We start from the raw sequence: 15,758 nt of genomic DNA, 5'->3' as shown, positions 1-15,758 counted from the left end.
GGAGATGGAATCTCGTTTACCATAACCGCACACACTCTCCTTTGATTTGTCAAAGATCGAGGTCAATCCCTGAAGTCTGCACCTCCAAGTGACACGTTGTATAAACAAAGCTGGAGGAGTGAAGCCATTATTACGTCATAAAATATATATTTTTTAATACTTTAATTTATTTAAACTGAGCTTGACCTTCAATACAGTGATATATTTGCAGCTTTGATTTAAGATTTTATTTGAGTGCTCGCCGGAAACCATACTTTCACGTATCCTCTAGTACAATGTTATATGTTGTATAATATAATAGTTTATGTGCATAAACAGTAGGAACCATCTTTGCTCTGATTCTTCACTTCCTGTTTCTTCATTCATGCATGTAAAGCTCTATTCACCTGCTTTAAATCAATGTCTACGTATAAATACATATGTAGAGGTGAAGGTCGTTCAACAAGGGATACCCCAAACACATTTGTCTTGGGGTCACCGGGTGAACTTGACCCTGAGGTAACACAAGCAATAATAAAATGCCAAAAATGTGTGAAATTATACTGGAAAATGCATTTTAAAAGAGATTCGTTTGAATGGTATTTTCTTTGTATCTTTTTTTAACCATGATGTTCAGCTGCTTCCACTCGTCACTGGCAGTAACGTTACATGTTCTCACTTCTAGTGTAGCTGGAACACACCGAAGGATCAGTACGATGAAGTACACACAGATACAATAGTTCTCTCCTAAAATTTCAGAGTAGATATAATAAAGTTCAAGTGTGTGTGTGTGTTTGAGTTCATCTGTGGATCCGATCAAAACCTTATGAGAATCACAAGACTCGCTCTTTTCTCTCACACACACACATGTACACACTCGCTTCTACACAACTTCCCAATACACCACCATGCCAAACAGTGTGTGTGTGTGTGTGTGTGTGTGTGTGTGGTCCTCTCTAATCCCCCATGATGCATCGGGTCCTCATACTTCTGAGACTCCGTCATGTGACCCACTCTGAAGTATTAAGCTTGTGGGTTTACTCTGGGAACTCTTGTTTCCTCCCCAAAAAAACAAGTCAATTAATGACTTAACTGTCCTGTTTTTCTTTTGTTTTTGTGTGTCCCATGATGTCCATTAGATAGTATGATTTCACTTGTCAATGTCATGACCTTTGACCTTGTATGGCTCTGAACTTTGAACTTTAGTCCTCTCAAGATGGATGGTCGCAGTTTCAAATGATGAAAACGAGAAATAAATGCTGGAGGAAATAAAAAATATTGACTTTCAAGTAGAATTCATCTTAAAAGAACAAGAGTAATATTAAATGTTTAAGGGGAAAAAGACGAAAACAACAATTTGTTGAAAACTTGTTGAAAAGTTGACATCAAAGGAAATTGTCGGAGTAAAAACTATTTTTGTACTTTATTGATACTTTTTTTAATCACACAAAAACTTTTATCTTAAAGATTTCAACATTTTTTTCACAGAGTAAGTCAGAATTGTGTCACTTTCTACAGTCAAACCGTCTTTCGCGTCTCTCACCGTCGTCCTCCTCCGAGACACGAACAAACGCCACACGACACACGTCCAGTGAAACGGCGACGGAGTTGAGTCGCATGTGCTCAAAAGTTATAAATCACATGTGAAGCGACAGAGGGTGTCGAGTGCCGTCGTACCGCGGGTGTGCGACACCACTCGGGCGGTGAAGTGGTTAATGCTGGGCGGGCGTGCTCCGGGTACTCCGCTAGTGGTTTCTGGGTTACACGGACGTGGACAGTGGTTTCAGAAATGGGCGAGAAAAGACTCTCGGAGAGGCGACTCCAAAGCAAGTCTAGCGAAGAAGCATGAGACGTTCCCTCGCCAGAGCGGAGCTACACAGTAAAATTCCGACGATCATCACCTGTCGCTCTATTGTGAGTCTCAGGGTGAGCCTGGTTCGACCCGGTCCAGCTGAGCCGGTTGAAGACCTGACAACGACTCTTCAGTGCAGAAACATATTAAGTTCACAAGTTTTGTTCATCGGCGTCGACCTTTGACCCCGACATGACGGCTAGTTTCATCAGGATCAAAAGTTCCATGTCCTTTTTTTTCAATCCTCCGATGAAATCCTGAAATGTAATCTCACAACCAACCTGGTTTAAAAACAACGATAATCAAAAACTAGGATTTTTTTTAAAAACACTAATAAAATAAATTTTGTCCAATTTCAATTGAACGTTTTTCCATTCGTTTTGACTGTAATGACATAATCTCAATTTCTTCAATCTCTTGTTAATCTGGTTTTGTTTTAACTATATTTTTTAGTTCCAAATTCTTAATCCCACATTGAAAGTGGTTAATCTCCTCATTTTTCAATCCTCTTTCTGATTATTTTGAGTCCAAGCATCTTTATTCTTCCGTCTTGCTGAGATAATCTGTTAATATATATGGTTTAATCCGATCATGATGAGGTTTAATCTCACAATGTTTTTTCTGTCGCGACGATCTGGACCTTCGAGAACTCCGTCACTCATCGAGTGTTCCTGGTGGTCCTCCCGGGATCTCGCTCTCCAGCGTTCCATCGGGTCCGAGTCCAGCTCGGGCTCCAACGGGTCGGCCCGGTGCTGATCACTGCAGCATGATGTCCTTGAGGTTCTCCTGCAGGATGGTGTCCTTGACGGCGTGGAAGACGAAGCGGATGTTCTCCGTGTCCACGGCCGTGGTGAAGTGGTGGAAGAGCGGTTTCCCTCGGTTCCTGCGCTTGCGGCTGAACGACTGGACCAGGAACGCCTGGAAGAAGATACCGCAGAGTTTAGGACGACCCCTTCTGCGCCTCCAGGAACCTTCCGTCCGTCATCTCCACCAGGCTCACCTGCACGTCCTCCAGGCGGCGAGGATCGCCCCGGAAGTCCGGGAACTGTTTCCTGATGTCAGCCGTGCGGATCTTGTCCACCAGCAGGTCGGTCTTGTTGAGGAAGAGGATGATGGAGACGTTGAGGAAGAGCTTGTTGTTGACGATCGTCTCAAAGATGTTCATGCTCTCCACCAGGCGGTTCGTCCGGCGGTCCTCCATCAGAACCTGCAGTACAAACGCAAACTATAAACAACTGGGATAATTCATCAATATTTTGAAACGTGGTCGCTTCAGTCTTGATTAGCATTAGCATGTTAGCCTCTCCGACTGGATCATGTTGCTATTTCACAAATGGTTTGAAAAAAAAGAACCAAACCTCGTGAAAACGATTAATTTTCCTATAAGATTGAGAAGGAAGTTCCAGAGGTGCAATCATCTACAAGTCCAAGTTGCTATTTCTGTATCGGGGAAAGAGTGTTAGCCTCTATGCTAACTTCAGCCTTTCCATTAACATTGTCGTTTCGCTGAAACTGCTAACAAGGCTGTTATTTTGGAAGTCATAATATGACCAGTGTCGGGTAAAAACAAGTTCGTTTTTGCACCGCTTTGACATCAATGATGCGTCTAAGTGCCTTCATAGGCTGTTGTGTATTTAATACAGTGATGTTCAAGTGTATTTTATTCATTGGGTTTGTGTGAAGTTACTTCCGCTAGTAACTAGTTAATTTGAAAGTAACGAGTAACTTAAAGTGAATGACTTGCCTTTGAAGGAAGTAAATAGTAATGTAACTAAGTTACTATTTTAAACTAACTTACCCAACAGTAAGTGTTGGATAGTATTGTTTATTCATTTTCAGTTTTAACCCTTGTGTTATCTCTGGGTCAAGGTGATCCGAAGGCTCGAAGAGAACAAATTTGTTGAACAAACGACCTCCCTGGCTTCCATAAATATATACGCAGTGGTGAAGGTCGTTCATCTTGACCTATGAGCAACACAAGGGATACCACAAACACGTTTGTTTTTCGGGTCACCCTGACCCAGGGACCACACAATGGTTTGTGATTTTAAGGCTGCTCTTCTATACACTCGACAAAATGAAACCCGGGGAAAGAAATACATTTTTTTGTTGGACAGGACTGAGTAGAGGAAGAGAAGAAGACGTCCGTGCACCTGGTCGTACTCGGAGGAGGACACCATGAAAAGGATGGACGTGATCCCGTCGAAACACTGGAACCACTTCTGTCTCTGAGACCGTTGACCCCCGACGTCCACCATCTTGAACGGGATCTTCTTGATGATGAAGTCGTGCTCCACGATGCCCTTCGTGGCCTTTCTGGCGAACAGGATGTCCTGTCGACTGGGGACGTAGTTCTGAGGCGAGACGTGGAGGTCATGCAGGGGTCACGTGGTTCAGAATCCTGAGGTTCGGGACTGTTAAACTCACCAGTTGACCGATGCGCTCCAGGTTGTCCAGGAAATACTTGACCGACTCGCTCTGCGGGAGGAAACACAAAGAGTCAGATAGTCCGGTTGAACCTGGAAGATCATCCGATTATCAGAACAATCTTATTTGTGAGATTTGATTCTGTGGACGTGATTCGATAAAGTGCTGTTTGTTGTGCTGCCGAGTCTCTCTGGAGCCAGAGATGATGATGACGAGGACGATCAACAGATCGTACGCCTCGGTCATGCTAACTGCTAGCGTGTCCCGCGGGTCGTGGGGTCGCGACCTGTCGATCGCTCGTTAACTCTATTTAGAACATTTAATTGTTGAATTTAACATTTCAAATGTTGAAATATTGACATATTATATTTCACAATAAAATAAAATAATGTTTATCAAAAGGTTGACTTAAAAAGATAATTTATTTAAAAAAACATTATATTGAATTTAAAAGGCCACAAATTCATAAAAAATATTTTTGAATTCCTTTTTTAAAAAATCTAACTTTTTGTGTAAAAGAAAATGTATTATCTTATTTTTTCCATTCAAATATTCAATAAAAACAACAATAAATCACTGTTTTATTTAGTTTATTTATTTATTTTTAACTTGTTTATTAACTTTCCACATGGATCGACCAATAAAAGCGCGACAGTGTCTGGTTTTATATTTAATTGTGCTGCTAGATTTTATGTTTTATTATCGCCTGACACACAAACACACACACAAAAGTGGGGCGAGGGAAAGGAGGGGAGTCACGGCGAGTCACTCCAGAAGTAACACACACTAAACGTCAACACACGTAGAAGAGTCCTCGACAAACCGACAAAATCACAAACACACTTACACAAACAATCTGTGCTTTTGTTTGTCCCAAAGACACAAAAGTGCAGTTGTGTAACTTCTGTCTTTATCAACGTCGTGCAACACAACACCCCCCCACCCCCCTCGGACTGGCAGACACGACCCCGTGACCTCACCGCTGACCCGTTACGGTCGGGGGGAGAAAGAGAAAAGGAGGCCCCGCGCGTTCTGATTGGCCGGATTGGAAAGGGGTGTGGGAGGAGCTCATGGATGGGAAAGTAATGGAGCGGGGAATTCCCGGAGAAGACACACAGACACACACACACACACGGACACACACTTTAGCCGACATCAGCGGAAATCCAAATGTGAGGTTTCAAAGCTGAAACATGATACGTTTGTTTCACGAGGGACGGCGCTGGTGCATGTCTCATGATTCCTGTGCACACATTAGAACTGTTACCCTGCTCTGAGTGTGTACGTGTGTGTGAGTGTGTGTGTCTCCGTTATTCAAGTTCTTTCCCACTAAATCTGACTCGGTCAGTGAGCAGAATAAGAAGGTGGCATGAATCCAGATTCAATCTTCAGATAAATCATGAAATATTCACGGATTATTCTCAAATCAACTTCAACTTCAACTCAAACCTCAGTGTCTCCTCCGGAAACTCCAATTTTCCAGATTTAATCCAGTTAATCTCATCAGGGCCGAGGCTGTGTGACTACAGTGATGTGTTTGTGTCTTCTCTGTGCCTTTGCAGCTTGTTTGTGTATACATTGTGTGTCCATGCTTGTGAGTCAAGTTGTGTAATGTGTGTGCCTTGAGTTGTGTGATTTAGAAATGTAAATGTGTTGTATTCCGATTCACAGATTTGTGTTTGTATGTGCACGTGCTTGTTTCATTTGTGCGTTTGTGCTGATGTGTATATTTGTGTTGTGCATTAACAGGACACGTCATCGTGGGAAGAGTTGACTTCTTCCGCAAAAGTCTGAGTCAGCATTTAATCTGTGAGTGTCGCTCCGGACAATTTTGCTCTAGATAAACACAGAAGATCACATGACCTCCTTGGCTGCGGTAACTATTTCACTGACCAAGAGCTGAAATGTAATCGCTCACTCAGGTTTGTTTTTAAACTCTGGTGACGTCCGAGCTTTAGCTGCTTCTCACTGACTTATCGTCCAGATAAGATCCGACCCTCTGAACCGGACACACACACACACACACACACACACACATAGATAAATGTCTGAAGGTTGAAAGGTTGCGTAACAGAGGTTGCTACTTATGATGAAATAGAAATACATAGTGTGTCTCAGTAGCATCATAATATTGAATTGTCTAATTTAATATTTCCAAAATTTAATAATTGTTGTTTTTTCAACATCAAATACAATTTTAATTGAATATTTAGTATTTAATAATAGTATTTAATAAGTTATCTTTTCAAATAAGTGAATTCAAATAAATACAATCAAATATTTTGAACACATAGTTGGAAACATAGTTAAAATCATATTTCTTCATTAAATATTTATTTATCGATGTTTAAAAAGTAATTTATCAACATTTTTTCAATTGTTCAATAAAAACAAAGTAAAACTTTCAATTAAAAAATATTAAATTAAATTATAAAAAAGAAAAAAAAAAGAATTGCCTAAATAAAAATAATATTACAATTCAAAAACAGTTGAAATAATAAATCCAACAATCTGATGTCAATGATACACGTCTATAGTTGACTTGAGTTCAGAGAAGAAGAAGAACTTCATCACCGTTGGGTTCACTGCTGCATCACACGTTTGCTCTCAAAGGTTTCCTTGACGACTCACCAGCTGGAACTCGGAGCGGCGAGCGTACGCCTGCTGGATCCCGGCGTCGGCCCACAGCGAGCTCAGCGCCGTCACGTACAGCTGGAAGTCTCCGGGCTCCACCGGCGAGCTGCCGGCCCGTCTCTCCCACGACATCACCAACATGCCCGGCTTCTCGTTCTCGCCGCTCTGCCAGCCGATGCCCAGTTTGTCGCGGGCGTCCACCAGCACTCGCATGCCCTGCAGACACACAGAGGACACCAGGGCTCAGTTTACAGGTCATTTTCAAACGCTGTTTTCCTAAATAATGTCGGCTTTGACAAGTTATGAGTGATGCTTTTGTGTGTGTCGCTGCTGTAGCTGCAGTGCAAACACACTTGTTTTGATTCCTCACTAAAGGCATTCATTCTGGACACACAAGTGTGTGTGACGCAAAAGCTCTTTATACATTTTTCTTTAAATCGGCAAAATGTAACTCTGGAGGGATGATTGACTCCACACGGTTCTCATTCCCGGGAGTCAAAGAGGCTGCTGGTGGTCCGGCTGCATTATTGTGTGTCGATCGTTGATATAATCGACTCTCAATGTGACGTAGCTGCCGATTAAAAGGTGGCTGTGGTTGTTCCTCTGTGTTTTGTATTTTTTGTGTTGTCTTTACTAACTTTGGTGTGTAATTATTATCAAGTGAAAGGCCCGACACTAATGCTTTGTGAGCAAGAGCCGGCAGATGAGGAAATCTGACGTCTAGTCTGGACAGTTGTGACATCACTTCCTGTCCAGCTTGTTGTTTTGTTTATTCCAAACTGTTCGACTGTTTATTCAACCGTTGGTCGTCAGTCAAAGTTTTCGGGAGAAAGTTGTGGTGAACTTGGTAAGTTACTTACTGGTTAAACGGACCATTCACTGTGGAAATGATCCACACACATACACACACACACGTACACACACACACACACACAGACAAAGTCAGTGTCCGAGGAGATAAATTGGTGAATAAATAAAATAAATAAACGACTAAATTACTATGTCAAAATAAAAGTTATAAACAAGTACAGTCATAAACAACAATTGTGTGTATAATGTTAATAAAGTAATAAAATGTTAATAAATATATTTCTAGCAGGTTAATTACTGTGAGAATGTGTAAGAGTGAGTTGTTTTGTTTCTGTGAAGACATTCATGGCCACGACAAAACCTCCACTGTACAGTCACGCCATTGTGTGTGTGTGTGTGTGAGTGTGAGTGTGTGTGTGTCTCGAAGTACAAGCTCTTATCATACTTGTCTGGCTCAGTGGCACTTGGAGCGGATGTGCTCATCCCTCAGGAATAGTCTGGTATTGTTAGCTGGTGTAGGAGGGTCGGCAAACAAAGACACACACACACACACACACACACACACACACACACACACATCAGGATAAAAATATGCACTGTATCAACAAAGCTCTGTGAGAATGTGTGTGCGCAGCAGTGGTGGGAAGAAAACGTCAATATCAGTCGAGGCAGAACAACTTGTCTGTGATCCTTCATGGATTAGAACCCATCACCTGCTGGATAAAGGTCAGCAGGTCACAAGCTCGTGTGCAGTGAGAGAGGAACGGAAATGAGGGGCGAGCGACACGTAAGAGAAACAGAACCATTACGACCGTAACAACACAAACCGATGACAACAAACGGAAATGATGCGAGTCAGTCATCGATGAGAAGCAACAAAAACAGTTTTTTTCTAATTTTTTAAATGTGTTAGAAGCAGCTGTCCCTTTTCATAGAGAGGATGGGGGAGTTGGTTACTTGAGACCTTGGCTCCTGCAAGGATTTGAGTCAAATATTGCTCTGCCATAGTAGAAAGTGTAAGGGGTGTTAAATATATAACATAAATAATGTTTTTTATTTTTTTTATATGTATTTAATGTCAATGTGTCTGTAGCGAGAATTCTAGTCTGTCTACTCACATTTCCTTGATCCTTAAAACTCTTCACTGGCTGCCAGTTTCTTTCAGGATCAATTGTAGTTAAAAAACAATCACAATTACAACACAACAATTAAACACGATCTTGAGCTTGTAATCCATGTGTTTGTGTCTTCTCGTTTAGACTATTGTAACAGTTTATTTTGGTGTCAAGAAGGATCTGTCTCGCCTGCAGTTGATACAAAACTCTGCAGCGAGAATTCTGAGCTGCTCTAGTAGAATAACTCACATTTCCCCGATCCTTAAAACTCTTAACTGGCTGCCAGTTTATTTCAGGATCAACTTATTCAAGGTCAGCCTCCTCCATCCATCAGTGATCTGATGCAGACTTACACCCCAGCTCAGGTTCTGAGGTCTGTGGATCAGAATCTAATGATGTTTTTTTTAAATGTATTTAATGTCAATGTGTGTGTATCTCTTACATCAAAACATCCAAGTAAATGTTACGGATTTAACATAATTTAATTAATTTACTTTTCGGAAACGATTTACATTTTTAATAAATTCCTTTTTTTTCTATGTTTGGTAACGCGGACCTATTGAATACTTCAAGACACTCACATATGAATTTTTATACGAACAAATGAATACACGGGTGTGAAAAATAAATTGGTTATTGTGATACAATGCCAGATTTTAAACCTTAACGTAGAATAAAAGAACACGACCCACGTTCACTCGCAGACTAAGTTCATTTGTGTCCATCTGATCTGAAACATTACCAGTGCAAGAACCAAACACAACTTTAAACACAACAATCTCACACTCAATATTTGACTAGAAAAGCACACAGAAGATGCATACCTCCTTCAAGGAGCTCATATCGCACGACTAACTAAAAAAAAATCTAATCGATAAACTTCCATCTTTGAAGAATTGGTTTGACTTCCTGTTGCAAACTCAAGTCGTTACTTCACCGCTGGCTAGTTACGTTAACTATTGTTGGTGACACGTTAACTAACGTTAACTATTGTTAGTGACACGTTAACTATAGTTAACTATTGTTGGTGACACGTTAACTAACGTTAACTATTGTTAGTGACATGTTAACTATCGTTAACTATCGTTAGTGACACGTTAACTATCGTTAACTATCGTTAGTGACACGTTGACTATAGTTAACTATTGTTGGTGACACGTTAACTAACGTTAACTATTGTTAGTGACACGTTAACTAACGTTAACTATTGTTAGTGACACGTTAACTATAGTTAACTATTGTTGGTGACACGTTAACTAACGTTAACTATTGTTAGTGACATGTTAACTATCATTAACTATCGTTAGTGACACGTTAACTATCGTTAACTATCGTTAGTGACACGTTGACTATCGTTAACTATCGTTAGTGACACGTTAACTATCGTTCGTGACACGTTAACTATCGTTAACTATTGTAAGTGACACGTTAACTATCGTTAACTATCGTCAGTGACACGTTAACTATCGTTCGTGACACGTTAACTATCGTTCGTGACACCTTAACTATCGTTCGTGACACGTTAACTATCGTTAACTATCGTCAGTGACACGTTAACTATCGTTCGTGACACGTTAACTATCGTTCGTGACACGTTAACTATCGTTCGTGAAACGTTAACTATCGTTCGTGACACGTTAACTATCGTTCGTGACACCTTAACTATCGTTCGTGACACGTTAACTATCGTCAGTGACACGTTAACTATCGTTCGTGACACGTTAACTATCGTTCGTGACACGTTAACTATCGTTCTGTGACACGTTAACTATTGTCAGTGACACGTTAACTATCGTTCGTGACACGTTAACTATCGTTCGTGACACGTTAACTATCGTTCGTGACACGTTAACTATCGTTAACTATTGTAAGTGACACGTTAACTATCGTTAACTATCGTCAGTGACACCTTAACTATCGTTCGTGACACGTTAACTATCGTCAGTGACACGTTAACTATCGTTGGTGACACGTTAACTATCGTTCGTGACACGTTAACTATCGTTCGTGACACGTTAACTATCGTTCGTGACACGTTAACTATCGTTCGTGACACGTTAACTATCGTCAGTGACACGTTAACTATCGTTAACTATTGTAAGTGACACGTTAACTATCGTTAACTATCGTCAGTGACACGTTAACTATCGTTCGTGACACGTTAACTATCGTTCGTGACACGTTAACTATCGTTCGTGACACCTTAACTATCGTTCGTGACACGTTAACTATCGTTCGTGACACGTTAACTATCGTTCGTGACACGTTAACTATCGTTCGTGAAACGTTAACTATCGTTCGTGACACGTTAACTATAGTTCGTGACACCTTAACTATCGTTCGTGACACGTTAACTATCGTCAGTGACACGTTAACTATCGTTCGTGACACGTTAACTATCGTTCGTGACACGTTAACTATCGTTCGTGACACGTTAACTATCGTCAGTGACACGTTAACTATCGTCAGTGACACGTTAACTATCGTTCGTGACACGTTAACTATCGTTCGTGACACGTTAACTATCGTTCGTGACACGTTAACTATCGTCAGTGACACGTTAACTATCGTTCGTGACACGTTAACTATCGTACGTGACACGTTAACTATCGTTCGTGACACGTTAACTATCGTTCGTGACACGTTAACTATCGTCAGTGACACGTTAACTATCGTTCGTGACACGTTAACTATCGTTCGTGACACGTTAACTATCGTCAGTGACAAGTTAACTATCGTTCGTGACACGTTAACTATCGTTCATGACACGTTAACTATCGTCAGTGACACGTTAACTATCGTCAGTGACACGTTAACTATCGTTCGTGACACGTTAACTATCGTTCGTGACACGTTAACTATCGTTAACTATCGTCAGTGACACGTTAACTATCGTTCGTGACACGTTAACTATCGTTCGTGACACGTTAACTATCGTTAACTATCGTTAGTGACAGCTGAAGTTGTCGCTGAAAACAACTCACTGCAATGTTCCCAGAGATGTCAGTCATTTTGAGCTCTGGAGTTCAACGTCATGCTTGTTGTTAAGGCTGGTTCCTCCAGTTCCCTCTGGTAACCATAATAACCAAAGACAAAGACTAAAGAAGTGGGAGAAGTTTAAAGTGAGCAGTTTTTTCAGAGATTGTCATTGAGTTGAAATAAAATTAAAAAAACTCGAACTACTCCATGATCGATCATAAGTTTGACGCTTAAACCTGAGACTCAAACTCGACCTGCCTTGAGGATGTTTTCGTAAATGGTGTCCCTGAAGTCCAGGAGCGCCTTCTTGTCGAACTCCTGTCCGTTGATGATCCGCATCTGCTTCAGGAAAGTGGACTTCCCGCTCTCGCCGGCGCCCAGCAGCAGGATCTTCACCAGCCGCCTCACGGCTCTCCTCTCCCGGGCGAGCATGGCGTCGATCTCGCGGCTCCTTCTCCGCGCCTCCCGCTCCTGCGTCGCGTCTCTTTCCCGGCCGCTGTCTTTGCTGCCGCCCGCGTCCCGGCTCGCCTCGGCGGGCAGCAGGCAGCGGCTCAGGCTGCGGACCACACCCGCCATGTCCGAGAGCTCACAGCGGAGGAGGGGGCGTCATGACCCGGCGGAGGGAAGCGGCGGGCCCGCTACGAAGTTAGGCGACGCTGCGGTCGATCCACGTCCATCTCAAAAGTTTGGATCGAACCGAGACAGAAGTCTGGACTTAAGTCCGCGGGGCGACAAAGGCGCGGGGTTAAAAAACTTCTGCGACTCCAGCGGTTGTGAACTTGGACGGCGGGTGGAGGAGAGACTGTCCCGGCGGTCACGGGAGGATGCGGGGGCGTCGCTACGTCGATTCCCGCCGCCAGAGGGCGACAACAAACTTACAAGCAACAGTTACTGAACAAAGAACTAACAACTAGTTGACAAACACGGCAGAGATCATAGAATCCGTTAACAAATAAAAACGACTTACACGTACATATACAAAAAACAACAGGTACCACAAACACAACCCCAGGATTATCTAACAAAATCTAGTTTCTACGAATGGTACGAAGTCTTCTAACCGAGCTTCGTTATTTGTTGATCCTTGAGGCTCTGCCTATTAAAAAAATATGTACAAAAAACAAACAAAAAATCAACTGATCTTCAAACATAGCGACTAAAAAACAAACACAACAATTAATCACGATCTTGAGCTTGTAGTCCATGTGTTTGTAACACTTTATTTTTGGTGTCTCGTCTGTAGTTAATACAAAACTCTGCAGCGAGAATTCTGAGCCGCTCTAGTAGAAGAACTCACATTTCCCTGATCCGTAAAACTCTTTCTTTCAGGATCAACTTTAAAATTCTGGTTCTTACTTTCAGATCTATTCATGGTCAGGCTCCTCCTTACATCAGTGATCTGATCCAGCCTTACACCCCAGCTCGGGCTCTGAGGTCTCTGGATCAGAATCTACTGATGGTTCCTCGCACACGGTTCAGGGCCAGAGGAGAGAAATCCTTCCAGACTGTTGCTCCTAAGCTTTGGAACGATCTTCCTCTCCCTCTGTGTTTGATGATCTATTGACTCCTTCAAGAAACATCTTAAGACATTTTAATTTGTGCTTTTCTCTGAATTTCTGGGACTTCTATGTTCGTACATCTTGGCCTTTTAAAGTATATATTTTTAACTGTGTATTGTTTTTGATTGTTAAAGCGCGAAGTTGTGATCCTGATCTAGAAAGATCTTTACAAATAACATTTACTTACTTACTTACCAACATAGCAAATAATCAACAAACACAACAGTTTAAAATACAGCGAATAATCACCAAACACAGAGACTGAGCAACAAACAGAAACTAAAAAACAAACACAACAATTGAAAAGAAACTTAGCAAGACATCAACAAACACAACAATTTAAGAACACATGAACTTATCAACAAACACAACTTACAACCTTAGTGTCACGTAGTACAGCAAAAGCAAAAAAGACTCATTAAACGAGTCATTAGTGACTCAACACAACAATGTTGAGACGAGTCACTCAGTGTGAGTCACAGAGGAGAATAACTCACTGAAAAGATCAAATCTGATGTGATGACTCAGCAGAAGCTCTTGGAGTCTCCTGAGCTGCGTCACTCCGTCTCTCTCTTCTTCAGAACCTCAGCTGGACCTGGGCTCTGCCAGAACCATCGGCTCCAGAATGATTCCAGTTCCGCCGCAGGAACAAGCTTCAGACGAGACTTCTCTTCCCAGATGGAGACCGTCCATCAGACCCGGAGCCAGCTGGAGGAGGCGGCAGCGACGCAGGCCCGGCGGGCACCGCCAAGGACCGGGACGTGGTCCATTTGGGCCTCAGTGGTGAGGACTAATTAATGTTTGGGCTCTTCAGCACCAGACGGAATCGATTGTTTTGGTTGAGTCCATCTGCTAAAATCAACTCTGCGAAACTCCACGATGCATCAGGGAGCCCCAAATATCCGGCTTCCGAGTCCAAGTTGAGATGTTCCTCTGCCAGTGTGGACATGATCCACATCAGATCAGATCATTATCTTGATTTTTCTGGTAAACTTTAGAGTTTTACATCATGTTTTTAGAGATTGTTCTATCGACTAGATTGTGATGACTCAGGAATTTAAGTTTCCAATACTTAAAAGACCAAAATAAAAATCTAGTTCCATTCTTTTCCTTTGGCGCGTGTAGATGTAGTTCTCAAGACATCCTGACAGAGGGCGCTGTGAGATTATGTTTGGAGCTGCACGTTTGATTTGATCAATTAAAACTGAGGGAGACGAAGCTGAACCTGATCCAGGCTGAGGGTCAGAAACACCTCAGTGTAGATCAGAAGGAGTCTGGATCACAAGCGAGTTTGCACAAGCAAACAGATACACAAACACACACATGCATGTAGGCACGCGCATACCCAGACACACACAAACATACACAAGCAAACAGATACACAAACACACACACGCATGTAGGCACGCGCATACCCAGACACACACAAACATACACAAGCAAACAGATACACAAACACACACGCACGCAAGTAGGCACGCGCATACCCAGACACACACAAACATACACAAGAAAACAGATACACAAACACACACATGCATGTAGGCACGCGCATACCCAGACACACACAAACATACACAAGCAAACAGATACACAAACACACACACACGCATGTAGGCACGCGCATACCCAGACACACACAAACATACACAAGCAAACAGATACACAAACACACACACACGTGTAGGCACGCGCATACCCAGACACACACAAACATACACAAGCAAACAGATACACAAACACACACACACACATGTAGGCACGTGCATACCCAGACACACACAAACATACACAAGCAAACAGATACACAAACACACACGCACACAAGTAGGCACGCGCATACCCAGACACACACAAACATACACAAGCAAACAGATACACAAACAGACACATGCATGTAGGCACGCGCATACCCAGACACACACAAACATACACAAGCAAACAGATACACAAACACACACACACGCATGTAGGCACGCGCATACCCAGACACACACAAACATACACAAGCAAACAGATACACAAACACACACACACGTGTAGGCACGCGCATACCCAGACACACACAAACATACACAAACAAACAGATACACAAACACACACACGCATGTAGGCACGCGCATACCCAGACACACACAAACATACACAAGCAAACAGATACACAAACACACACACGCATGTAGGCACGCGCATACCCAGACACACACAAACATACACAAGCAAACAGATGCACAAACACACACACACGTGTAGGCACGCGCATACCCAGACACACACAAACATACACAAGCAAACAGATACACAAACACACACACGCATGTAGGCACGCGCATACCCAGACACACACAAACATACACAAGCAAACAGATACACAAACACACACGCACGCAAGTAGGCACGCGC

General features: G+C 42.4%; 1 protein-coding gene across 1 annotated transcript; it reads right to left on the bottom strand.

Annotated features, from left to right (window-relative positions):
* Window positions 1–1,404: 1,404 nt before the first annotated feature.
* Window positions 1,405–12,618, bottom strand: gna12a (guanine nucleotide binding protein (G protein) alpha 12a). Its single transcript, XM_087802682.1, has 6 exons — window positions 12,055–12,618; window positions 6,890–7,108; window positions 4,259–4,309; window positions 3,985–4,185; window positions 2,832–3,038; window positions 1,405–2,749 (listed from the first exon to the last, which is right to left on the bottom strand). The coding sequence occupies exons 1-6, from the start codon at window positions 12,370–12,372 to the stop codon at window positions 2,588–2,590; spliced, it is 1,158 nt and encodes a 385-aa protein (XP_087658808.1). The 5' UTR covers window positions 12,373–12,618; the 3' UTR covers window positions 1,405–2,587.
* Between the last annotated feature and the right edge of the window lie 3,140 nt (window positions 12,619–15,758).

The sequence above is a fragment of the Callionymus lyra genome, chromosome 1 (assembly GCF_982586985.1).
Source record: "Callionymus lyra chromosome 1, fCalLyr1.hap1.1, whole genome shotgun sequence".
In the NCBI taxonomy this organism is placed as follows: Eukaryota; Metazoa; Chordata; class Actinopteri; order Syngnathiformes; family Callionymidae; genus Callionymus; species Callionymus lyra.
Note: the sequence above shows the minus strand (reverse complement) of the source record. Positions and strands in the feature narration are given on the sequence as shown.